The sequence below is a fragment of the Rhamphochromis sp. 'chilingali' genome (assembly GCF_963969265.1).
Source record: "Rhamphochromis sp. 'chilingali' genome assembly, chromosome: 14".
NCBI lineage: Eukaryota > Metazoa > Chordata > Actinopteri > Cichliformes > Cichlidae > Rhamphochromis > Rhamphochromis sp. 'chilingali'.
The window spans coordinates 15,576,130-15,601,891 of NC_137941.1; the positions used below are offsets into that span (position 1 = coordinate 15,576,130).

Sequence of the window (25,762 nt, forward strand, 5' to 3'; positions counted from 1 at the left end):
CAAGCAGCTGCGCATCTATGAGGATGGGTATGCCAGTGGTGTGCAACATTTAAAATTGTTACATTAAATATTCTAATAATTTAGTTCTTTGCATTTCACACATTGTCTTACCTTTTATGGGAAATGGGGTCAGAGTACTGTCATGGTGTGAGTGCAGGGAACAGTGCAGCTAGCCAAAGTCATCGCCTTGTGCTCACAATGACGTTCCTCTAAGGGCTGTTCCATTGTCCCAGATACATCATCAGAGTTGGACACTTTGCGGTCAATCTAACCAAAAGATGCAACTATTGTTGCCACAATAGAAGGACACACTTTCAGATAAAATAATGGGGGGGGGGGGGATGCTTTGTCTGTTTGGCAATTTTCTTCTCTTGCATTTCCAACAATGCACGTGTGCGCTTGAGCAAGGATCTTTAGTTCACTTAGAGGCTAATTGTTGTGGTTTCCTGCTGTAGTTTACATTCCCAGAGCCAGCTAGCCGCTTTTTTACCGAGAGTCTCCAGCAATGCAGACAGCATTCTGAGTTGTCAGACAGACCAGAGCTGCTATCAACGCAGGGAGCTGTCTGAGAGTGTGTGAGTGAGTTTTATGTAAGCTACGGAGTGCAGCTAAGCCTGTCCAACTAAGACACCACTACCTCTCATCTCCAGTGCCATCTGGAACATATTAATCCTGTGAGAACTCTCTCTCTGTTTTCCCTCGGTCTCTTCTGCATTTCTTTCCCTCTCTCTCTCTCTCTCTGTCGGATGCACGCGCTCTCTCACTCTCTCATTCTCCCTGTATCTTCTGTTCGTGCTGGCAGGTCCAGTTAGGAAGCCCAAATATGTAGAGAGCCCTCGCGTGCCTTCTGATGCCATCGTGTCAGCTCGGAGGAAAGCGACCGATAACAAGGAGTCGTCCCACAATGGTGAGTTTTACTTTTGCAAATTTTCTAAATGGCTGTTTTTGCTGGGGTTGAGGGGAAAAGTGCACTTAAAAACTGCCGTAAGAGAAAATTATGCATGTCATTGCCTGGGGTCCTCATTGTTGTCAGTGGCTTTTAAGAGCAGGGCTTTGTTATTTAAGGGTAGCATCAGTTACTGATGACTCAGTTTAAGTACACAGTACATGTGAGCCCCGTGCAAACACTCGGTAGTGCCGTGTTTATTCTAAACTGTGTGTTTAGATTACAGAGGAGTCAGTTTTCCAGTTTGTGGGGACATGTTGTCTGAGCAAAGCGCTGGATTTGCGGATTTCGGGGTATAATGGGGACAGGGGCTTTCATTTCTCAGGAACTATACATGAAAATTCTTGTGCTTCCACATGTTTGTGAGATGTGCTTTCAGCGTTATTACTGCCTATTCTCACTTTTGTTGGGCGTTGTGTTTGTGTTTAGGGGTAATGTTCCCCTAAGTGCTCAGTTTAGATTTCCAGTAGAGAAGACTGGGCTCAAATTCCTCCCATAGGCTTAAGTGGAGATGTAAGATGTGTAATCTTTAGCAAAAGGCAATGCACAAAGAGCGCTCTATTGTTATGCATGGCTCACATAACGTACATAGAATTTAGTAACTCGGCACAGCTGACTGTCGCATACTAAGGCACGAGGGTGTGTCTGACGTTCAACTAACATAGAGCTCAGAGTAGGCTACCAGCAGATAGCAGACAGTAAATAAATATGACCTCGTCAGTTTCCGTACCGTTACTTTTATTTACTAATTACAAAAGAGAGTCCTTGCTTGTGTGACTGAGCAGAAATATATTACTGGATAAGTCCTAAACCAATGTTTTTGAGCACAAATGCAAATGCCGTTCCAAAATCAACACCCTATTTCTTTTCTCAACACCTTTCCACTATTCCCCACGCCTCCTTATCTAATCTTACCCTCTTCCCTCTTCATTGCTTAATGATGCAGTGAAAAAAAAATGCTCAAGGGGAGGTGATGTTAAACTACTTCAGATCACAGAAAGGACTTGTGTGTTTAGTATGGACTCGTCTTCAGTTTCATGGGAGAATAATATGGCATTTATTTTAGCACACTTTATGTTGTAGATGTGGAAGTTGGCCTTTTTCTTCTTAATAACCATTCAGTAACTTAAAAAATTAAACAGTAAAATCGATTTTTCGTAAAAGCATTAAGGCCCTTTGTTGTGATTGTCAAAATTATGGTCATGTCCTTCCTTTTATCTTCAGTTATTCATAAGTGTGTTTAGATCTTGGCTGTAGATTTCCTGGCCACAGCTTAAAGGTGCACATGTGTATATGAACACCCCACACTTCAGTTCATGCAAGAACAAAAACCTTTAATAAAGTCTAAGTATGTCTGTGGACCACTGTGAGAAAACTTCTTCCAGAGATCTGCATGTTTCCAGGAGCGCAGTGAATCTCAATATGTTTTAAAAAGGACGAAGTTTGGCGCCATCTGGATGCTTCCTTGAACGGGCTCTCCCACCAGTCTTGGACACTGAGCGTGAAGGGTCTTCTTCAGGTCATTTGGCAAAACCCACAGAGCTTCAGCAGTCCTCTGCAGAGATCGAGGGGGGAAAGGATGACCGTCTTAGCCGCAGTTCATCAATCAGGCCTTTATTGTAGAGCAGCTGCACTTTGAGCAAAGGCATGACAGCCTATTTGGAGCTTGTCAAATGGCATTTAAAAGACTCTGAGAGCACGAGGAGAAAGATTCTCCTGTCTGACAAAACAGACACTGAAATCGTTACGGAGAACTCTGAGCACTGCCTGCCGAACATAATCCACAATCAACACCCCATCGGGCACTGTTCATCAGCAGACAAATACCTTCCGTGTGGTTAAGCATGAAGGTGGCAGCATCAGATTAGATTGGGTGTTCCTGTTAGTGGCAGGGGCAAGAAGAGCTGAGGAAGGTATGAATGCCAGAAGCGGGCACCAGAGACTCAAAGTACATCCTTTCGGCACATCGATGAGACGAGATGAACCTTTTGATGCTTCCAAACCATAAACAGTATTAAAGATGGATGTGTTCTTGCAGTTCTTGAACTTATCAAAGTCATCCACAGAGGACAAAACTGGTGTAAAGAAATGGGGTCTATAGGAATTGACTCTCATTTGAAGCAGTGCTAGAGGAACTACACTTTCTTTCTCTTCCACAGCTTTTCAGCTCCAGAGGTTGCCCCTCATTCCAGATGCTGAGCTTTAATGTGTTTGTAATATCTCGTAATAGAGTTCTCTCAGAAGTGGATGTGATGCTTGTGGAGTGAAACTATAGCATAATGCTAGGATTAGATAAGGAAGTTGGACATTTTGTTTATTGGCTTATTGGGATTCATTTGCGTAGTTGTAAAACTGATATTGCTCTGCTGTCTTAAAACGAATCAGAAATATGCTGAACTTTTTAAAGCCTTATTTTTTTTTAAGTTGTCTGTATATTATATACACCCTGGTAAGCATTTGACACTTAGGGAATAAGCCCATTAACATTAAAAAAAATGTAGTTGTTTTCTGCAGCACAGATAATATACTCAATACAAGTACTGAATAATGGGTTGAAGACTTTCAAGAGTTTGTTGTTTTTAGGACCCGGTTTTGATTTTAATTTAATTGAAATGCATATTAATGACAAAAATACACATTTTAACCATTAAAAAAACATCTGTGATGCAATAACAGATGAAAAACTGTGATAGGGCTTTCTGTACTGAAGCTGTTATCTCATGCATGTGGCAGATGTACATGTGCAGGCCTCCAAACTATCTTTTTGCTACTAGATATACATGTATAGAATCATTTTACTGCAAGAAATGAGTTACAACTATCCGATAATTTAACTAAATTTTGCATTATGTTATTTTTTGGGTCTGCTCCCAGTGATAGAGATGATAGAGATCTGGTCAGTTTCTGACAAATTAGAAATGACTGCTTCTAGGACACTGCCCAGTCGTATGTAGTTTATTTTTATTGCACCACATACAACTGTTGGTATAAAAGCTCCCAGGCATTTAAGGCATTTCTGTCTTATTCTGTTCTCTGAGAGTGATTTTTTTTTTTTTTTTTTTTTTTTATAAATGTTTTTCAGCTGAAGAAATAACCAGTCCGTTTTAAGGTCAGACATCTACTTATTTCTTCCCTTTATTTGTTCTGCGCACAATTATTCAGTAAATACTGCAGACAATCAGCTGATAGGAAAGAAGAAACTTTCCATCGGGTTCTTCTCGCAGCCGTAGTTGGCAGGTTAAAAAATGTTATAGCTGAGAAATTATAAGAATATAACAGCTCATCACCTAATCGTGCATAATCAGGCACTAATGGTGGCTAATTCTGATAGCCCAGATGCAGCAGAGTGAGGCTCACTTACAGTCTTTTGAATACTTTCTCCCATGTGGACAGAATCATGCATATGCACCATGGGTCACATGTGACAAGGACATTACCCACTATTGCTTTTTTTTTTTTTTTTTTTTTTTTAAACAGAGCATCTTTCAGCTTGTGTTGTCCTCTACTTCAGACAGAGTAAACTGTTGAAGCAGCATGAGACAACTTCATTGCTTTAATAACAAGGTCAGCATCACATTGTTGAGAGACTGCTGGAATAATGGAGTTTTGCAGGATGAAGACTGTGTGTCATTTACAGCACAAATAAAGTGGGAGCTCTGAAGAGGGGCTTTTACTGAAGGACGCCTGTCCTGAGTGTCCAGAACCACGTCCACATCTGTAGACAGAGACAAGTCTTTAGTGCTGCTGAGGCTGATTTTCAAAAAAGTTGAATGTAATTTTCTTTTGACAGTTTTTAATGCAGCGTGAGTTTTGTCCCTGTGTTGCATGGTTACTTCACTTGTTCGTCTTTTGGGTCGGGCTCAAAGCGTTGTCATTTTTCATGCTCTGCATTGTGGCTGAGCAGGATGGGCTGCAGGCTAAGAAAGGAAACATGCTTTTGACCTACTCAGGAGTCATCTCGCATGGCACTGTCTTTGAGAAAGGGTTATGTTTCCTGTGCCTGCGTGTAACTACAGAGGGTATTTTTATTTTGCCCGAGTGTCCGCAGTTGCCTTTGTCTTTGTTTATATATGTGTGTGTTTGCATGCTTGAGTGTGTTTGCAACAGGCAGCCAACAGTCTGGTTGACAGAATTGTTTCAGCTGTGCTCTCGGAGTCCCGTCTCTGTCTCAGTCAGTCAAGACTGAACCGCAGGTCCTGTCCTCTCCTACAATTATGTCTCTCTTCAAATCCCTCATTTTACAACTCCAGTAAGACCAGTGTCCGAACACTTAACACCTGTTTGTTCATGTATTTATTATCTTGTCAGTGTTAAAACAATGGTCAGGCTTATTTGGCTAAGAATTATGTGAATTTGCACCTCCTAAACCATCTGGTTATAATATTAAGTTTGCTCCATTTTAAAATAAAACAGTAGTAATCTTAGTCTCATTTCATCTGCACTGTGTGTGTTACTCATTTGTTAACACTTTCTGGAGGCTGTGTCACCCTTTGTGGTGCTCTTTGCACTCTATTATTACTAAACCAATAAATCCCAGCTTATGCAGTGGCTAAATTTAATCAATTATGAATACGCTCGTGAAATTGTATAATCATGGCCAATTGTTCCCAGTTCATAATGATATTCAGCCTGTCATTGTTCATAATTTGCTCTTCAGGAGAATAGTAACTTTGAGGCAGCAGAAATTAATGCGATGTGATTTTTGTTTTGGCTGGCACAGAGTGATAGTTTTGCGCGTTTCTGTAGCCAATCATGTTAATTGTTCATTCACTCTTTAGCTTTTTGATTAAAATCACCTTTTCACCGTATTTTTATTTTTTATTTTTCCTGCGCTAAATCGTAAAGCTTGATTAGGGTGGTCTGCTCATCTCTGCAGGATCTTTACAGCACAATCTCTTTGGCCCAAGGGGCTGAATCGCCATGTGAGGAAGCTTCAGCTCTGTTGGTCTAATAGTTAATGAAATGCCATCTGTATCTGCCATTGCAGCAACATTAATAACAGCTGGCGTATGGTGTCCAGCTGAGATGCCAGTCACACTATGATTACTACCTCTATGCCGTCTCCCACCCCAGATACGCTGTTATCTATAGTCTTGATCTCATGTAATGTCTCGCTGGACGCTCCATCTGCGCCTGCAGCAGATTCTAACTCTGGAATGTGCAATAGGACCACTCAACTTGCTTCAGGGGGGCACGTCACCTTGTACTCCTGAACTCAAATGGGGAAGCAGGATGCATGTTCTCATTGAGGGTTCATTAAACGGGCTCCACTGTTGTGGTAATGAAACTCCAGCTGCTAATGAGCACCGGCTGGATTGTTTTCTTGGCAGCGAGTGAGCTAAGGCAGCTCCGCAGATCCAGTCTGTTCTACTGATTCCCCCCCCCCCCCCCCCCCCCCCCCCCAAATTCCTCTGCTTCTCCTCCTCCTCCTTCAGTCTTCATTCTTCTATCAGGGAACCACACGGCTGCTATTTCACACCTGCTCATAAACTTCCTCCGGCAGCAGATAACGATGTTGTTTTGTTTTTGCCTCCATTTGCTGTACAGTTACCGGAATAACAAAGTGGTTCCAGCTACATCCCTGGTTTTCCATAACTCCAGGGTAGCGTAAAAAGTAAAGGACAAATCTGATGCTTTACCTAGAACAGGGAGGGTTTTCTTCGGCTAGCCATTTTACTTATTATCTGCCTTCCATTTAGATAAATAAAACTATTTGCCCTGACGTGTAACTGACAAAAATGTCAGCTGTCATATGACTGGAGACCTAGTGTGGCTCCCCTTTTGTACATAAAATCATAAACTTAGATGAGGTCCGTCTAGGTGGTACCAATTAATAAACTAGGTTAATAAAGTCGAGAAGAGTTAATAACAGTCTTGAGAGTAATGTTCCTGACTGACTACAGGCATCATTTGTGGATGTGATATTAGAGCCAGTGTGAAATTACTGGATATTTGCTATATTACAGCCAGTTTTATTCCATCTCACCAACTATTTTACATCTAGGCACTCTATAGCCTTGTTAGAAAAGTTAGAACTTGGACTCTCCTAATAGCTTTTTATTTTCTTTGTATATACAGACTTCCAATTAGGACTGTAGTGTAATGTAGTGTGAAGAGGTCCCATCCACTGGATTACCCCAAAGCCTTTTTAAATTCTCCCTTAAAGTACCGTAGAGTTGATGGAATAAATAAAATGTGCGTGTTTGAGGTGTGTGTGTGTGTGTGTGTGTAATGATAATTGAATGTGAATAATTGGTTCCTGCTCTAATTATTTGTTATATTTTAAAGTTGTTGTTGTTGTTGTTTTTTTTTTTTTAAAGCACATTTGTCACCCTAGAGTTAGACTACTCCTGTAATGTGGGATTATTAGGGTGTTGCCGAGGTCTGCAAATTGTTTCACTCTTCTAGGATCTCATTATTGGAATAATATAGCACTCTGAAACAAATTAGCTAATTATCATTTTGTTTACCTCTTTCCAAAGGTTTTTCTTGCCTTTGCACCTAAGTTATAATTGGCAGAGCTTAGTGATTATTAAAAGTGTCCTGATAGATAGATAACCTGTATTACTCTGGCACTTATCTTTAAAAACACATTTATTTGACCTTTCAATTACTGATTTATACCGATCAGACATAACATTATGTCCACCAGCCTAACACTGTGTTGCTCCCCCTTTTACTGCCTAAACCACTGAGGGATGGACTTTGCAAAGGTGTTCTTTGGTATCTGGGACTCAGATGTTAGCAAAAGATCCTTTAAGTACTTTAAGTTGCGAGGTTTGGCCTCCATGGATCAGACTTGTTTGTCCAGCAAATCCCACAGATGCTCGATTGGATTGAGATCTGGGGAATTTAAAGGCCAAGTTAACACCTTAAACTTTGCTGTGCTCCTCAAACCATTCCTGAAGCATTTTTGCCTTGTGGCGGGGGCCCATTATCCTGCTGAAAGAGGCCACAGCCATCAGGGAATATGATTTCCATGAAAGGGTGGTCTGCCTCTCTTGGCTCGCCTTCTTCCCATAGTGCATCCTGGTGCCAGGTGTTCCCCAGGTAAATGGCGCAAATGGTCATCCACTTGCCCATGTTTCGTGCTTTTTACACATTAACTTTGACGACAGAATGTTCACTTGCTCCCTGATATCGCCCACCCACTAACCACGACGAAGAGGTAATCTGTGTTATTCATTCCACCTGTCAGTGGTCATAATGCTATGTCTGATTGTGCCATGTTGGCATATTTCTGTAAGGAGGAGGAGAAAAGAATAACTCGTCTATATATTTGTACATCTTCAGTATGTATTTGGGATACATGTGTGGTTAACCTGGTGTACCCAAATAACAAAACCAAGCAAAAGAGCATTAACACGACACAAGACCATACATAACATTTGAAAATAGCAAAGAAGACTAGCAACAGTCCAGTTATCTTCTAATTATATCAACTTGACACGGAAATCAGAAGAACTCTGCTGCTGAACGCATTTAAATAATTAAGTCATAGCAGTATGTTTTCCTTGAGAATCTGCCAAACCACATTTTGACCTTCTAAACTATCCATCCATCCATTCGCTTCCGCTTATCCTTTTCAGGGTCGCGGGGGGCGCTGGAGCCTATCCCAGCTGTCATAGGGCGAAATTCTTCTAAACCTTCTAAACTAGTCAGTAAAAAGTCCTTTGTGAATTCAATAAGCTTCATGACATAATTAACAATGAGATGCAAAAATTGTCTGTGTTTCACGGATTTTAAGTATCTCAAATTGAAAACCTTTGGCAGGGGTCACAGAGGATGTGAACCAGGAGTTATTTTGCTCTACACTTGCTGTCAGAGTAGAATGGAGCGGTTGTCAGATTTCTCACTACTGCCTGGGATCACTTTCCTCAGGTGTGCCGTGCCACCAGTTTCTCATTATCTCATAACATTACTTCATGTTTTTGCATTCTTCCTCTCCTCATTATTTTACAGATACTACAGTAACACTCAAATGAGCTGAATTCTGGATTGTTACTGAACAGGAGATGTTAATTAACTTCAGCTAGTATCTAAGTGCATCCTACAGCTGTCACAACAGTCCACTGCCTGAACGTTAAAGATATTTACTGGTGTTGGCCAGAGGGGCCGATGGCGCGACATGGCAGCCTCTCTTCTGTCAGTCTGCCCCAGGGCAGCTGTGGCTACAACCGTAGCTTGCCTTCACCAGTGTGTGAATGCGAGACTGAATGAATAGTGGCATTGTAAAGCGCTTTGGGTGCCTTGAAAAGCGCTATATAAATCCAAACCATTATCATTATTATTATTATTTCATGTGAAATGAATGGGAAATAATCAGTAGTAACAGTGGTTATTTAAGTACTTATTATGCCTCCAATAACATTTCAGGTTTATTTATTTAGTGTCAGCTCATTGAGACTCTAGAGCATGGGTGGGCAACTCCAGGCCTCGAGGGTCGGTGTCCCTGCAGGCTTTAGATGTGTCCTTGAACCAACACAGCTGATTTAAATGGCTAAATTAGTTCCTCACCATGTCCTGAAGTTCTCCAGAGGCCTGGTAACGAACTAATCATGTGATTCAGGTGTGTTGACCCAAGGTGAGATCTAAAACCTGCAGGACACCAGCCCTCGGGGCCTGGGATTGCCCACCCCTGCTCTAGAGTATATCACGCTAAAGGAAACGGCTGTCCTGTAAGGCTGTAGTTGCTGTCACGTTAGAGCCATTGGAGAATGTAGTTTATAACGGAAAGGTGGCTCATTGCATCCATGAGCAGGCTTGACAAATCAGGAAGAAAAACCAGTGGCACAGCTGAGATGCCCTGCAGCAAGACACCCAGCAACAGATAGTACTTCCCCGTAGCTTATAGTTGAGCAAGTAAGGGCAAAACAGCACATCCGCCGTTTTTTCTTTTCACGAGCTGCATCAAATTGTTTTGGGATTTTTTGTTTTTTGCCTGCCTGTCACATTCGTTGACATTTTTTCGTGTATCCATGTATTCGTCTGTCACTTTGTCAATGGTTAATTGACAAAATGTTGAGCATGATGAATAGGTGGTGATGACAACTATGAAAATGAAATGGAGCTGGGATTTCCTGTTTCGTATTTAGAATGAAAAGTGAGTAAAAGAGGCTATTCAACTAGAATCCATTTAAAAGTTGTTGACACGCTAGTGTAATCAGCAAACCTTCAGCTTTATTAATGCAGTAAATGTGATATGTTTATGTTTATTCATAGATGCATGCACATGATGGACGATGTTAAAACGCGCTCGCAAAGTGAAGGTTTTGTGTCAAGCTGTGGGTGAAGTTGGCTGTGCAAGTAAACAATTTTTTGGCACAGCGTATTGATTTTTCCAGAGAGACCACGGGTTAAAAGGGGTTTTATTGATTTGGCCCGTGAAGTTTTTATTTGTATGTGCTATGTCGTATCATTATGTCAGTCTTTCTGTCTCTTATGATGTATTCATGTCAGGTCTTTAACAACCCCGGCGCCATTCTGGAGCTGCTGATTGGTCCTCAGAGGCGTGTGGTTTTAAGTGGCTTTGAAGAACCTGTGATGGAGTGGTCTTGTCAGGGCAAAGTAATAAAGAGCCGGGTGATCGATTTAATCCAATGACGGAAAAGAAAAAGTTGCGAAGGAAAAACTGAGTCAACAAACAGGATTAGTTTCTGCACTATATTGCGGTTACGAGAAAACTTTGTAAACCCTTTGGAATTGCCGGAGTTTCAGCGTTGGTCACTCATAACATGTACTGTGTTCTTCATCTCACAGTTATGGACAAACAATCTCACTAAACTAAAAAGCACACACGCACTCTAACAGCTGTGCTTTTCATGTCTGTATTAAATACACGAGAGTAATCATTCACATTGCCGGGAAAAAGAGCAAGAGAAAAAGGGACGATGTGCCATGAACGAGGCAAAAGTCAAGAGATTTGGCCAAAACAATGCTAAACATCTCATTTGGATTTGTTTCTACACACCCAGCAACCAAAACCTCATCTGAAGTGTTAAGCATGCTGGAGAGAACATTTTGGTTTGGGGCTGTTTTGCTACTTCAGGGCAGGAAACCTTTGGAGCGATCGAGGCAACAACGAATTTAAAATTGTATGAGGAAATTATACAGGAGAATGTCGGGGGAGAAGCGTAGGAGATATTGGATTATGCAACAAGTCAGTGACCCTAAGCATACAAGAAAATCAATAACAAGAAGGTTAGAAAAAAATATATATTTTACAATAACAAAGTCAGGGTCTTGACCTTATCCCATGAGACAGATGAGTGCTGCATGACCTGAAGGCGGCTGATCAATGACAGCATATATTGATAGACTGAACCATTTTTTGTTGGTAGCGATGATCCAAAATTGGTCATCGTTATTCATCTGGAAATTTCTGATGGAGGTTGTTGCTGCCCAGGGAGATCCTACATGTTACTAAATTGATGAGTTTTTCCTCAAGTTTAAGTCTCTGACTGATTGATTAAGCTGGTTTGACAGATGTATGTCTGCAATTATGAGTAAAAATCAAACCAGATTTTATGAGAAATTAATTAGATCCTATCGATTCCAAAAAGAAGCTACTTTCGGTTCCTACCGTAATCGCAAGGGGTTACCACAAGGGTTTGTATTTAAACAAAGGAACTTGTGTCTCCTCCTGGAATTGACCCGAGGATCTCTCGCAGTCCACAGCTTACATCATTAAAGCCAGAGCTCACAAAATACAGTTTTGCCTTTTTTTTTTCTTTTTTTTCAGCAGCCAAACAATGTTGCACTAATCTCCAGAAGGCGAAGATTTCAACTATGTTTCACAGTCGTTTTCTCTGGCATGTTTCTAGTTGCCTCACATGGTTTGCACCTGTAAAGCTGTTAGTCTCGTAGCATCTTATTCCTAGCTGTTGTGGATCTGTGTTGATAGCCACTATAAAAGCAAAAGACAAGACTCTGACAGGCTAATAATAAAAAAATCAACAACCTGTCACTGCCTGCTAATGTACAGTAGCCATAAATGTGTGATATGCAAGGTGCCCCCTTTTAAAGAACCCAGACCCATTACCATTTTATTGCCAAATGATTAATATCTGTAACCATTAGGGGTGCAACGATATTCGTATCGATATTGAACCGTTCGATACAGTGCTTTCGGTTCGGTACGCATATGTATCGAACAATACAATTTTTTTTCAATTTTTTTTTTTTCAATTTTTTTTTTTTTTTTTTTTTTTGTGTCCCGTTTGGATCTATAGCCATCAGAATTGTTGTCTTGAGGCCAAGAAAGATGCCAAGAGGATTTATTTTAAGTGGATCATCATATTGGTCCATTTGATTGACCTTTATTATAATTATGAATTTATTTTATTTTCAGTTGCAAACGGGACAGACATGACTGTGGGATAGGACAGGGGGAAAGAATGAAAGAAAGAGGGGGAGAGAAAGAAAGAAAACCAAAGGGGAGAAAAAAAAAAGAACAATACAAAATTTGTAATTTATTTGATCAACTTTCCTTCTGACGATGCTGTCTGTGTTGAGCGCTCAGTGAATCTGCATTTGACTACTCCGCCTAGGCTCGAGAGTGCAGCCTAGGCGGAGTAGTCGAATGCAGATTCACTGAGCACTCAACACAGACAGCATGGTCAGAAGGAAGAGCGCAGGGCAAGCTAGCGAGACAGAAGTGGACCTCCCCACCCTCATTCAGATCTGGCGTTTGGAATTATTTTGGTTTTCATGTGACGTATGACCCTGAAGGTAAGCGAGTCATGGACTAAAGTAAAACAGTATGTTGGATGTGCCATGCAATGCTCAATTACATGGGTGGGAGCTAGTGTGTTAGCGCAGTTAGCTCGTTAACGTGTTGGCCGTCTAGCCCCTCTGTATAGGGTAGCTCGTTAACGGAGATTTGCCGTGTTGTGGCGTTAAGGTTATTTCAACGAGATTAACCTGAAAGCACTAGTGGGAACACAACGAATATGACTGCACATTTACACCGACATCATCCTAGTGCAAAGACAAAAACAACAAGCATGCATGCTACAAACTTTAGCCGAGTCATTTAGACAGCTGTTAGCACAGGATTCTCCTTATGGAGACCTGATATGTTTAATATGCTGCTGAGAATATAGCCCAGAAGAAGCGGATAGTATAGCTTTTATTTTGGAAAGAGACATTTCTCTGTAATAAACTCTCTTTTCCAAAGATGAGTGATTCCTCAATCAGATACAGGGCTCGCAATATTGCTAGCCCGACGTCCCGGGGCTATCTCTGCCCTGCCTGTCGGGCTATTGTAGGAAGGAAAAATATATGTCAATGCTTTTGCATTCTTTCAGAAATGTAGCTGGGTAATTATGTCATTGGGTGAGCCACTGTCAATATGTGACATATTGAAATCGTGTTTGAATTTGCGCTTGTTTTTTTGCTTTCACTTTGCAATCGCGCGAACTGTGTATAGAGAGCGACAGCACTGATCTGTGAGTGATGATAATTTGTGCACCAATTCCTCTGACATCGTCTTATTAATTGTTAGCTTACTATGCAAACATGACAAGTGAAATCTCCCGCAGCTTAAACATGTGAGAGGTTGATCGCGCAGAGAATCGCTGAGCTTATGTGAGTGCGGCAGGATATATATTTCACTACGATGACCTGGATGACTGAGAACCTTCACAGACAGATATATATTTTAGTTCTGCTGAGCCAAATAAGACAGGTCAGGGTGAAGAAGTGACAGCCAAAGAAAAGCTTACCACAAAACGGAGAAGTTATGACAAATCAGACTATAAGGCAAAAAGAAAGTGCAGCTTTATGGTTTCATGGACAAAAGAATTTCTGTGGCTGCAATATGACGAGCTAAAAAACAACACGCACAAGGGTTAGGGTTAAATTTAAAAACTGTACTTTTGTGTTAAAATATATATTTATAATTTTAATAAATGACAAATTAAAAAGGCATGAACATTTTTTTTTTGTATCGAAAAAATATCGAACCGTGACACCAAAGTATCGAACCGAACCGTGAATTTTGTGTATCGTTGCACCCCTAGTAACCATCTACTAAAAGTTGATGAAGCGCATACAATATGTGGATGCATGCTTGAAATTATTCGACCACAACAGGCTCTCAGCATTGATGATACCCGTTCAGAGTGGGGTTATCAAGTTGAATTGTGGATGTGGGAAATGATCTTGTATGTTATTTTCTTTACACTTGATAATATTGCTGGGTGAAGGCTCAGAATTGACTTATATAATCATTGCGATGTGCATTCAGGACTGAGCTGCGTCTTTGCCTGAGCGATTGTAAAAGGCTCCCCTCGAGCATTTAAATGAGCTGGGTGACATTCCCTATTAACAATGGATTTTCAATGCATAGCGTTCCCACTTCATGGCATTTGCAATGGAGATGGGGTGATGCGAGTACAGCACGCATTAGGTTAGCATTCTTTGTCTGCTACTATGTGGACAAAAGCTTGAATTTATTCAGTATAGAACTTGTAGGCTTGTGGGATAAGAGAATTTTTATTTATATTCATTTATTTATTTATTTTAAGGCTTGTAGAATGTTTAAGTTTTTCTAAATTCAAAGTAGTTCTAAAGGACAGAGCAACTTCTCCTGAAGGCAGTGCCAATAAATAAATGTATAATAAAATAAATAAATGCATAAAAGATACACTTTAAAAAAGACAACCCGGTGGGCAGATGTGTCAAGGGGGTAACATAAATCTTCTGCACAGCCTAAAGTTATGGATACTGTATGAACTCGTCTGGCAGTACTTGCGATGCATATATATCTTGTTTAACACGTTTTGTTCTTGGCTGAAGGAGGCAGGCACGCGACTAAAGTGCCAGGCCATAAGGGCTAATTCGGTTTCGTACCGAAGCCTTTGATAAATTGCTGGCATGGGGTGTTCTTTGACTAAATCCTTCTTGTAGTTACAGTAACACCAGCTGCTTGCATTTTAATTATGATTACATTTCCAGGGAAATTCAAGAAACTTTAGCGTTTATTAAATCTGTATTCGATCTGTTGCTGCGGTTTGTGCATTTTCCTTAATTGGGCACGCTTTGCATGTCTGGAGTAAAAGGTTAGCCTCTTCTCAATGATAAAAAGCCAATCCAGCTAATGAATTAGAAGTAGTCATTACTTACTTTATTGATTAATCTACTGATGATTTAAAAAGAAAAAAGTGAATTGTTTAACATGTCAAGAACAGTGAAAACTGTCGCAAATTTGCAGAATTTGGGTTCATTTCTTCAGGAAACTTATTTTGTTTCACTGAGGTGAAGCAGGATCATGACATCATTGAGTTTTTAGGAAAACAATGAACGCTCACTGAAGGAGCTGATTATTTTTCTATCGATCGACTAAGCAGTAAAGAGTTCCTCTAGTTAAGTATGTAATGGGTATGACTTCAGGATTGTGTGACTGTTTATAAGGCTCAGTGCTTGAACTTCAAACGAGATAGAGAGAGATTGAATTTAGGGCGTTTATTGCCAGCCCCACACTTCACTGATTAGGCCTTTTTCCAGTTTTATTTTGGGTTGCATGACCCAGTAATTTCACCAGGTTGGAGAACTGTATGACCTTTTGATTGCAAGACTGGCTATTATGACAATTTATTTACTTTAACAGGTAATGCATTATCTGTGTATTGGCATTTGTATGCTATTTGCATGCCAATGGTGTTTGTCTGGTGGTCTGATTTTGACTTGACTCGGGCTTGGCAGCACATTATGCCACAGGACTTGTTTGTGTTTAATCAGATTCACGGTCAACATTATTAATAGCTGCGGAAGAATGGAGGTAAAGGAGAAAATGAAGTAGAGGAGGAGAAAGAGGTGCTGCCAGAGAGATGAATAATAAGCTTTTTGTATCTCGGACTCTTTCTCCCGACATCTTCATCATCAGTGTATGCTTGCCTTTTTGACATCACTAGATTGCAACATCCACATTTGAGTTGCTATCCACAATGGATTTTAGACGATAAACCCAGTATTTTGCATATACTGTTATTATTTATCTGCCTGGTTTTTGGTTTAATATGTAAAAAAAAAAAAGGTCTGTTTGTGTAAACAGAAAGGTGATTACAAGTTGTCTCTTCCTTGTTGATGGCATCCCAAGCTTGAAATTGCAATCTAAAGTAATTTTAAGGCTTGAGAATGAAGACCACAGACAGTTCAAGTTGTGTTGCAGGAAGCAGAGGTCCACTCATTGATATTCAGAGGCTCTATAAGTGAGAGCTGTAAACAACCCGAAAGCCCTGGAATTGGCGCTCGAGGCATGTTGTAGGGCGCGTACTCACTCACTCACTCACTCACTCACTCACTCACACCCAGTCTCTGCTTTCTTACAATGCTGGATATTCACATGTATTCACTTTCTTTTAGAACACTCACACACCAGCCGTGGCCGCACACGCTCACTCTCTCTTTCCTCTCTTTCTCGCACTCTTGCTCTCTTTCCTCACCTTCTCTGGGTCTGCACCACATCAGCAGCAGCTGGGAGAGTGCAGCATAGCATTTCAGAGCAGTGTTGAGGAGGGCAGGGCCAGCAGCGTGGCCTTGTGTGGGGCATCCAGTGTAGAGAGGGAATCTGCCTGCTAGTGTTAAGCATTTCTCTCTCTCTCTCTCTTTCTCTCTCTCTCTCTCCCCCTCTCTCTCTCATATCTGTAGATCTGCAAGCGGAAAAACAGCCAAGCTCCTCCTCCCCTGCCACTCAGGAACTGATGACAAGACTGGGCTTTTTACTGGGAGAAGGGATCCCGGGTACGGCACGCATACCTATGGACGACAAGAATGAAAAGAAGGTATTTCATTTTCTCCCTCCCCTCCAGCTCCTCACCGCACTACCAACAGCAGCTGCTGCCATCGCTGCAGCACACACAGAGAGATAGAGGACAGAGAGAAAGCACAAGGGGAGAAGCTAGTTGTGACAGTGTTTCACTTGAATGGATTTTTTTTCTTTTCCTCTTTTTATTTTTTTATTTTTTTGCAGCTTGATTTTTTTTTTTTTTCCCCCCGTGTTCGTTATGGACGGGGTTTTAAGAGGCACCTCTGGAACTTGTTTTCTTGGGACCTCAAGCAACGGTAACTGTCACACTGTTTTGTTTGAACTGTTCAATCTGTTCTGAAGAAAAGTAACTGCCTATTCAAAATTGGCTGCATGTGATTTTATTCCTGTGCATGCTTTTCAGCGCGGCATGCTAGTCTCCCAGTAACTTGAGTGCTATTCCAGGGGCTCTTGAGTGTGTAACAAGAGTGTCTGAGTCCGGGTACAGAAATAGAGTTGTGTTAGGTCTGAGCCTCAGTTTGTTTGGCTTTACTAATTAAGCTGGGCTGTGTGAAGAGCAGAACCCACCACGTTAGGTTTTCATCTCGTGCCTTGGACTGTTTTTGACACTGAAGTAGCAATTCTAGGAATGCAAAGACTTAGAAAGCATTTCATGAATTGTGTTCAGTAGTTGGGATGTAAAAATAAAGAGTTAGTTGTGAATTTGACCAATAGCATTATTCTGCTGTCAACAGATATCAGGAAAATTCTATTATAGTAAATATTTTTGGCCACAATAATTGTGTTGTGTATAAATATTGTGACAACTCTAGTTGGGGAAATACACATGTTATTTGCACCTACTTGCAGTAGCATGACAGTAACATAACTGTGAGTAGTATAACAGTCTACTAGCAGTATATTATGCTTGTGAAACCAACTATACCTGAAAGCCACCCCACCCCCCCAGGCAACAAATAAATCTCCAAAAAAGGGTTTAGTTTATTCTACATGGGGAATAAACCAAATTGAATTTTATTATTTAATTCGAGCAGTTCTCACAACAGTAGGAGTGTTTTATTCATGCAGTGAATGATAAAATGTCTGCATGTAATTATTTCTCTGATTTGGCTTAGAACCCAACAATCTTTGGAGCGCTACTAAGCTGTATTAGGGACCATCTTTTGTGTGTTTTCAATTGTAAAGTCAGTGCTTTTGTATGCTAAATAAATGGGCCTGTGGTGAGAAAAGTTCAGTTTTCGTAATTTTGTTGTGAGACTAGGGCAAAACTTGCTTTAAAACCTACAAAGTCATAATCAGTTGTTGGAAGGTGTTGCTTTGCATCTCATTGGGGCAATGATAAGCTACACTGTATTGTGTTTGGATCCAGTTAAAGGAAGATGGGGAAACTGGACAAACCAGCTTTAATTTGGATTTCTACGGTTGTCGGTTATCTCAGACAAAGATTTAGCTGTTGTATGGTTGTCAGACAGGCTGGATGACCTAAAAAAAAAAAAAAGGGTGTCTATTGTGTTCACACAAACTAAAGACTACTTCCCTTGTGAAATACTCTTCAGACTTATTTTGGTTCCTCTAGACATATGAGTGTGTAATTTTTAAGCCTTGCTCCATTTATAGTGCTTATGGCCTTCGGCTTGTGTGTCATGCTCGCACGTAAAGCGCTTGTTTATTTGCAAAGGAATTTTTTGCATTGCTTTCACATGATCCAGGTCAAAGTAGACAGTGATTTTTCTCAATACTCCTTCCAAATAAGGTTGGAAAATTATTTTTTGTTGCTTTTTTTTTTCTTGTCTTTTCTTGTTCGGGCTACAAAAAAATGTGAACTTGTTGCCAGCTGACTTCATTCTCCATTGACATATTTGATTAGTAAAGTACATTCTTGGTGTACCTTAACCCCCTTTTTTCATCTCTCTTCTCCGCAGTGCTCTCTGACTAGCCAGGGCATCAGCCCCTGCTCCACACTAACAAGCAGCACGGCGTCTCCCAGCACTGACAGCCCATGTTCCACCCTAAACAGCACCGCGAGCCGTCCCCCACTCAGCCGCTCCAGCCCCTGTGGGACCATCACCAGCCCCAGTTCCACGCTAGAGAGCAAGGACAGTGGGATCATAGGTGAGGAAGAAAAGCCTGTTTAATAGCTCCCACATTATTCTCAGATTGCAACTTTTATGGTACAAGAAAAAGGTTTAGTTTTTAATAACAATGCATGCCATACATGTCATCTAGAAATATAATTCAGTTTATTTAAACTAATTAGATTTTATTCAAGTAAAATCTAAGTCTCATTTTTGCATTTTTGATTTTTCTATCATCTTGGGATTTTTAGACTTTAGATTAGCTGTTTGTGTCGTCAGTGGCGAAAATGCTGAATGTCCATGTTTCTGTGCTCTGTAGTGAACAATGGGTAACAAGCCATTAGTAGATCCAGTCAATCATTTCTAAGCTGCTTGTTTGAAAAGAACCCCTCGTGCAGTTTATCCTGCAGTCGCATTACCACAGCTAACTTTTCCCCTTCTCGTGGAGCAGTGGCATCTTGTTCAAGTTGATTGAATTACTTGTTTCTTTCATTGTTTAGTTTGAGATGATTCACTGAATTCTTTTTAAAAAAGTTTAATGTGAACTTTCTTTTTAAAAGACTGCTGCCTGTGGGCGTTTGCCGTTTCTACCTACTGACACAGCTCAGGTCCTCAAAGGTGGCCTGTAGAGTTTTGACCTGATGCTGATCTGTGAAGCAATGTTTGCATAAGTGGTATTGCACTGATGCCTGGCTGCACTAATGTGCAAATTAATATAATGTTGCTCCAAAATGTGTATGCCAGCTAAAGATGTAACACCATTGTAGTTATTAAAGATGACTGGTTTTTTAAGGAAGCAAAAGAAGATCAGATCAGATGAGCATGATGTGTCTATTGGAAACAAGTTCAAAGAATTGCCTAATGATGAGTTGCTGTGCATCCACACTGCCTGACATATTTTACCTTTACAAATAAAGCAGGTACAACAGATTCATATACCAAAACAAATGTCAGGAACTTCACCAGATCACAGGGCATTGATCCTTTCTCTCTCTCGCTTTTTTTTTTTTTTTACTCATCTCTGGAATTTTTCTTTTGTGTTGATCTTTACTCATACCAAGGCTGCTGGCTTGGGGCTGGCTATGAGCTCTGGATAGCTTTAACTTTAACAACATCTTCTTCTTCCTTACCTTCTTTAAAATATTCAATGTTCAGCTGGGTGAGGGTGATTTAAGGGTCTGTGGAGTTTGATGTTGGAAACACAGTGAGGCGGTTTGCCTCTAACAACAGGTTAGTGTGTGTCTGTGAGTGTGTGTGCCTATATGTCTGTGGCACTGTGCACATATATGAAACTAGCTGGCTTGTAATCAGACATACTGGAAGCTGATCAGCCAGTCACTACTCCATGTCGAGAAGTTGAATATCGTCTGATTCCGATCCCTGGCCAGTTGATCGGTCCATTTGTACTTTGTACTAAGGATCTGACAGATTAAACAACATTTAATGTCGACTTTGAAGGATATTTGAATACTCTTTACGGGGTAATGTGTACAGAAGTTCAGGGTTGCGCTGTATGCATTTAAAAATGTCTTACTTTGTTCATAATCTAGCAGCTATACACAGGTCAGAGGTGGAAGTAGGTGGCACTTAAATTTCATTTAAATGAATGGTCTTTGATTAAACTGTTACTTTTCACATCATCTCTTTTAATCCAAATTACATAAATCTAAAAAAGAAATTTTCAGTGAAAATAATTTCTTTTGTGCATAGCTCAGAAATATGGCCTCACCATTGCCTCCTCATTTAGTTTGCATGGACCTGTGCAAATTAGTCCCCACCTCACCCTTTCAACCATGTGTCCTGCATGACTGAGCAGCTTGGTGCGAGATGCACTAGTAGCACAGCTCATAGCAATGACAAAAATGTAACACCAGCCTCCAATTTATCACTTGTAGCTTACCAGTGCCTGCACTGGTTTCTGGGTTTGATGAGAACATTAATAATACCAACAGCTCTGCTGATTCCTTAGTAGTCTATTAGTTTGCACTTTAGCATGGACACCCAGTCCCCTTTGCAGCATTGCTTATAATCACTAATCACTTCCTGTGAAGCTCTTCTAATTTTAATTTGCAATCTGACTTGCTTCATCTGCACTATGAGTTAGAACAAAGAAAACACACCTGTGCAGTGTCAGTCACTACTCGTTGTGTGAAACCTTTTGGGATCGAATACCATCTGTGTCACATTATATTCATCCTTCCCCATGTACGTCATTGGGTTTAGACAGAGCTGTATCGGCATGAGACGGCGTTAAGGTGACAGTTGCCACAGTGTGACGTTGTGCTGTATCTGTAGTAATAGCCCTAAAAGACGCCAGGGGATTTACTCAAGCTGACAGGAAGATGGCATAGTCTATTGATGCATTAATTCAACTGCCGTTTCTACTCACAAAGCCTCCAGTGCCTATAAAAATGCTGGGATTCCATTCTGAGTGAGGAATGAATAGCAAATTGTAACTCTATGATGCTGTATTTATCCACTGTTGAACCCCCCCCCCCCCCCCCCCCCTTTTTTTTTTTTTTTCCCCTGACTGCACTCCTAGACTAGAGGACAGGGTGCCAGATTTTAAACTTTTCCCTTGCCCTTATGTTTGTCTGATATTCTTGAACTAATAAGAATATCGGACTTGCTGATGAAAATTATAGTTATGCAGGAGAAAGTAATGCATGCCAAAGCAAGATCCAACACAACAATTTGGATTTCCAATACTCCAGAGTTGACATAAATGATTACCATGATTCAGTCATTCTGCCCCCCAAAGCAATATCATTGCTAACGTGCTGAATAATTTATGTAAGCTGCGATATAGTATCTTCCAGCTTGCAGCTTTGACACCACCCAGGATAAGATGTGCACTGGTGCCAAATGTGTTGCTGTCAGTTGCACGCAATTACGTTACTTTAGTTAACTCAAAATGAGTTTTGTGAGAGAATGCCATCTCTGCAAGTGTGGTTGTTAACTTCAGTAAGCAGGTTTCAGGAAAGTTAGCGAAACGAGCTGGTATGAAGTAAAGTCATGCTGCATAAAACCCAGTTCTTAATGGAAATCGGTGCCTCCGTCTCTCTCAGCTCTTTGCTGTGGTCACAGACAGATTGCTGGGAGGGTGCATTAGCTGCTCAAACCCACAGACCCACACAGACATGCAGAAAGTAACACTAGTTGTGCATCAAAATCTGTCAGTAATGAAGACGTTATGAGCAACTATCAAACACCTGAACTTTGAAACGGACAGAACACAGTTTTGCAGAAATGCAGCATGTGCTATAACTATGGTCAGCTTGTTTTCCTTTCTTGATCCCTAATTCTACGACCCCTTTATTGTACACCCATTACAAACTATGAAATGCCATGTGCATGTAATTTTCGAGTCTAATTAGCTGTGTTTAGCTATCCTTTGAAGCTGTGACTGACTGGCTGCTTCACTGCTAACAGCAGATTCTTGAGCTGTATCTGCAGCAGAGGGCTTTTAAATCTGCAGCAGAGCGATGTTAAATTAAATTGTTACATCGGTGACTATGGCATGCTAGTCTGCTATGTACTTGAGTGGGCGGGTGGAGTGTTTTTGGGAAGGGGGTGTAAAGTACCACTGGTCTACAACATCCCACCCACACTCCTTAATAAAATTGTGCAGGAAGGAAAAGAAAGAACAAAGTCACAGTGCGTCCACAAGTCAGACTGATGCCTGTGATTAATGTTCTCTGTTCTTTGAAGTTTCACTTTGACTCTGATTTCAGAAGCACATTAATTTGGCTATGTTTTGCATTAAAAGCTCCTTGATGGAATTAGTGAGACTTTGCAATGTCTTAACATTTACAAAACAGCTCCCTCAGAAGGTCCTTCACGAGGGGCCTGGACTTGACTGCATGTAGTTGTTTATAAAATAAAAATTCAAATTTTCACTAAGCTTGAATAAATAATTACATATTCTTCTTAGCAAGGTCCTGTAGTTTAGCCAGTCAGATCACGATGACTTTTAATGCCGTGGTCCGAGCAGGGTTTATCGTGACTGCTGCCATGAGAGGACTTCATGTTTGCCCAGGAAACCAGCGCAGGAATCACAGGGTCCAAGATGTGTTTGTTGTATTAATATTAGTGGTGATGCAACGTGCTGCGCCATTATGAAATCCAGATTAGTAGTGTGTGATGCAAACATGGCCAGCTGGCTGGCCGGCTCCAGTCCACTAACAGTGCTGATGTTCCTGTATCCAGCTGCCTGTCATCATGGAGAGTTAGTCCTTTCCTTTGCTTTTAAGATTGTGGTAGGTCGCTGTGTTGGCTCGAGGGGAGATTAAAGGAGTTCTTCTTCTAGAAGAGACACCTGTCTAAACTGAAGGGGTAAAAAAAAAAAAATGTCCATGTTTGGTTTTATATTGTTATTCCTGCTCTTTTGCATTTTCCCCTCCGACTAGTTGTTGCAGTTGCTGTTTGCACTGGATGATTCCAAATCATTCAAACGCTGATTCTTAACAATAACAATACATTACGTTCTATAAATCTGTGCAATATTACTTTCCGAGTTTCACGAGTATAGGAAGACGATCGCTGTAAATATAAAATGAGCTTCTGAGAACTGTTGATAGGGCAATCAGCAAAACCACCAAGCCACTCAAAGCTGAAAGTTCCATTACAGCTCGGTGTCTCACTAGAGATTAAGACGGATAAATGTTCATCGCACATAAAGACCATTACTCAGATATATCTTGTGCCTCTTCCCCTCATTTCACCTCCCTCACTTGCTGAAAATCCCTTCTCTCTCTCTCTCTCTTTTTTTTTTTTTTTTTTTTTTAAATTTAAATCTGCTCTCAGCCACCATCACTAGTTCTTCAGAGAATGATGACCGCAGCGGCTCCAGCCTGGAGTGGAGTAAAGATGGCAGCCTAAGAGGCAGCGGTCGCCATGGCCTGGCACAGAGCGTGCGGGCGGACACCTGCTCTCCTGTGGCCGAAGAAGACTCCAGCAGTGCCACAGCAACACCTGCAGACACCCCATCCAGGACAGACCAGCAGCACCCTAACATATCTGCGGGTGCTCCAGGGCCACCACACCCTCCGAGTCACTCACCTGAGGGACCCATTGCGTACCCGCCACAGACATCAGCTTCCCTCATGATGCCGAGGCCAAACTCTGTAGCAGGTAAGACTCCTTGGTTTTTGAGGTCTTGACATCTGGAGTTCAAGAAGTATACAGGAAATGCTCTGTATACTTTTCATCTGTGACTGCATTGTGTTGCCTGTCAAGATCGTAACCGTGAGATACGACCTGTGCCAGAGGCTGACATGTGGCATGTCAGTTTAATCCAAGCGAGTGACAGACACCGAAGAGTGAGAGCATCTGTAGTAGGTTTAGAAGAAATAAGAAGTCAATAGTTCAAAGAACGGACTGTGCTTTTCAGAACAGGAGTATCAAGGCAGAAGTTTGGGATTAGACAGCTGCTGTGTGGTGTGGCTCGCCACTGCCTCGCCATGTCAAACCTAAGCACACGCTCCGGTCTGGCTGATCTGTTCTGCATTCCTGCCCTGGAGCCTCCCTGTTGTGGTTCAGCTTACCATATCCACACAGCTGTCACAGTTGTTGATATTTCCCCCTTCACCCCCTTTTCCCTTATGTCTTTTCACCCATACTATTCCCAGGTCTCCTCATACCTTATTGCTTTTGACCTCGGCCTATTTTTGGTGAATCAAACAGCAGTACGTTTAGCATTTTCCTATATATAATTTTGCCTAAATGCAGTTTGTAGCTAAGCTGACAGTATGAGTCATGTACAGCTTTTATCATCCACTCACTCACCCACCTCCCTTCTTTACTCCTTATCCCATTCAGGGTTGGAGGCGTTGCCTGCAGTTTATCCTAGTGGGGTACGCCCTGGACAGGTTTGACTAGAGATGCGCAGGACCCCCCCCCAAAAATTACCTTTCAAATGCAAAATATTATTTTTTATTACAAAAGACATGATCAAACTTTCCCTCAAGCTGCAGTAAGTTGCAAGATCTTCTCACACTTAGTTGAAAATAAAGTGCTCTGCTATTGCAAAGAGGCACAAAGAATTATACCCAGCTTTCCCTGACATACTTCACACTAGCAACATATTAGCATGTAGCTATAAGTTTGATTGCGACTATTTGCCTGCACCGCCGTGTACATGTTCCGCATGGACATAGACTCGGTGCATCTGTATTTTGACACGTAAGTGAATCTTGAACTAATCAGGAGTATATTTTATGGCTCAAATGTTAATGCAAGCTTATGCTAATGATTTTACTCCATAATTAGCAGGGCTGCCCATGCTTGTTGATAGAATGAATGTACACTTGAATAAACGTTGACGGACCAGAGTGGTATGTTAACTGTAAGGCTGTAGAAACAAAAGAGTGAGACTACATTAGAGTCCAACTCAAAGGAGCAAACAGAAAGAGAAGAAAAGACAAACAGTTTAGAGCACAGATGAAATGTTTGTTACATTGAATTTTGAAAGCAGACAATTCTGCCAGTGAGGGAAAATCACAGCAGGGGCAACCTGGGCTGAGCTGTGAAAAGAAGCATAAAAACATGAGTGACTCAGGTCAAACACCTGGCCTAGACAGAGACGACTCAAAGTTTAAAAGACCTCATGAGACTTTTTCCTCTAGAATCTTCCTTGAATATGTTGTTTTGCTTTACCTCTTTAGTCTGTATGTAGCAGCTGCCAATGTTTTGAAGTTCAGATACTTTACTCCTGCCTCCCTTGGGTTTATTCTTGATGAAATATAGGAACAGTTCCCGTGTGTCTACTTCTAGACTGTTTTCTCTCTTTGATAAAATCTAGTCCCAGTTCCTATTCAACATACCAGAGAAATGCAACTGTGTAATGTCCACTCTAGGCCCTTACAATTAGAAGCAGGTAAGCAATTTAACTTGTGAAGGCAGTAATGGAGTAAGATGGGATGAGGACAAGCTATAGAAGAAGTAAGGAGTAGTACATGGTAGGCTCACGGT

General features: G+C 41.2%; 1 protein-coding gene across 4 annotated transcripts in view; it reads left to right on the forward strand.

Moving 5' to 3' along the window:
* Nucleotides 1-25,762, forward strand: part of tanc1b (tetratricopeptide repeat, ankyrin repeat and coiled-coil containing 1b) — a 114,853-nt gene that overhangs the window by 44,741 nt on the left and 44,350 nt on the right. For all 4 annotated transcript variants that reach the window (XM_080904071.1, XM_080904074.1, XM_080904072.1 and 1 more), the window contains 4 exons: nt 803-907; nt 16,598-16,731; nt 18,638-18,827; nt 23,597-23,923. In XM_080904071.1, the coding sequence (XP_080760197.1) occupies nt 803-907; nt 16,598-16,731; nt 18,638-18,827; nt 23,597-23,923 (756 nt within the window). The remainder of the gene's footprint in view (nt 1-802; nt 908-16,597; nt 16,732-18,637; nt 18,828-23,596; nt 23,924-25,762) is intronic.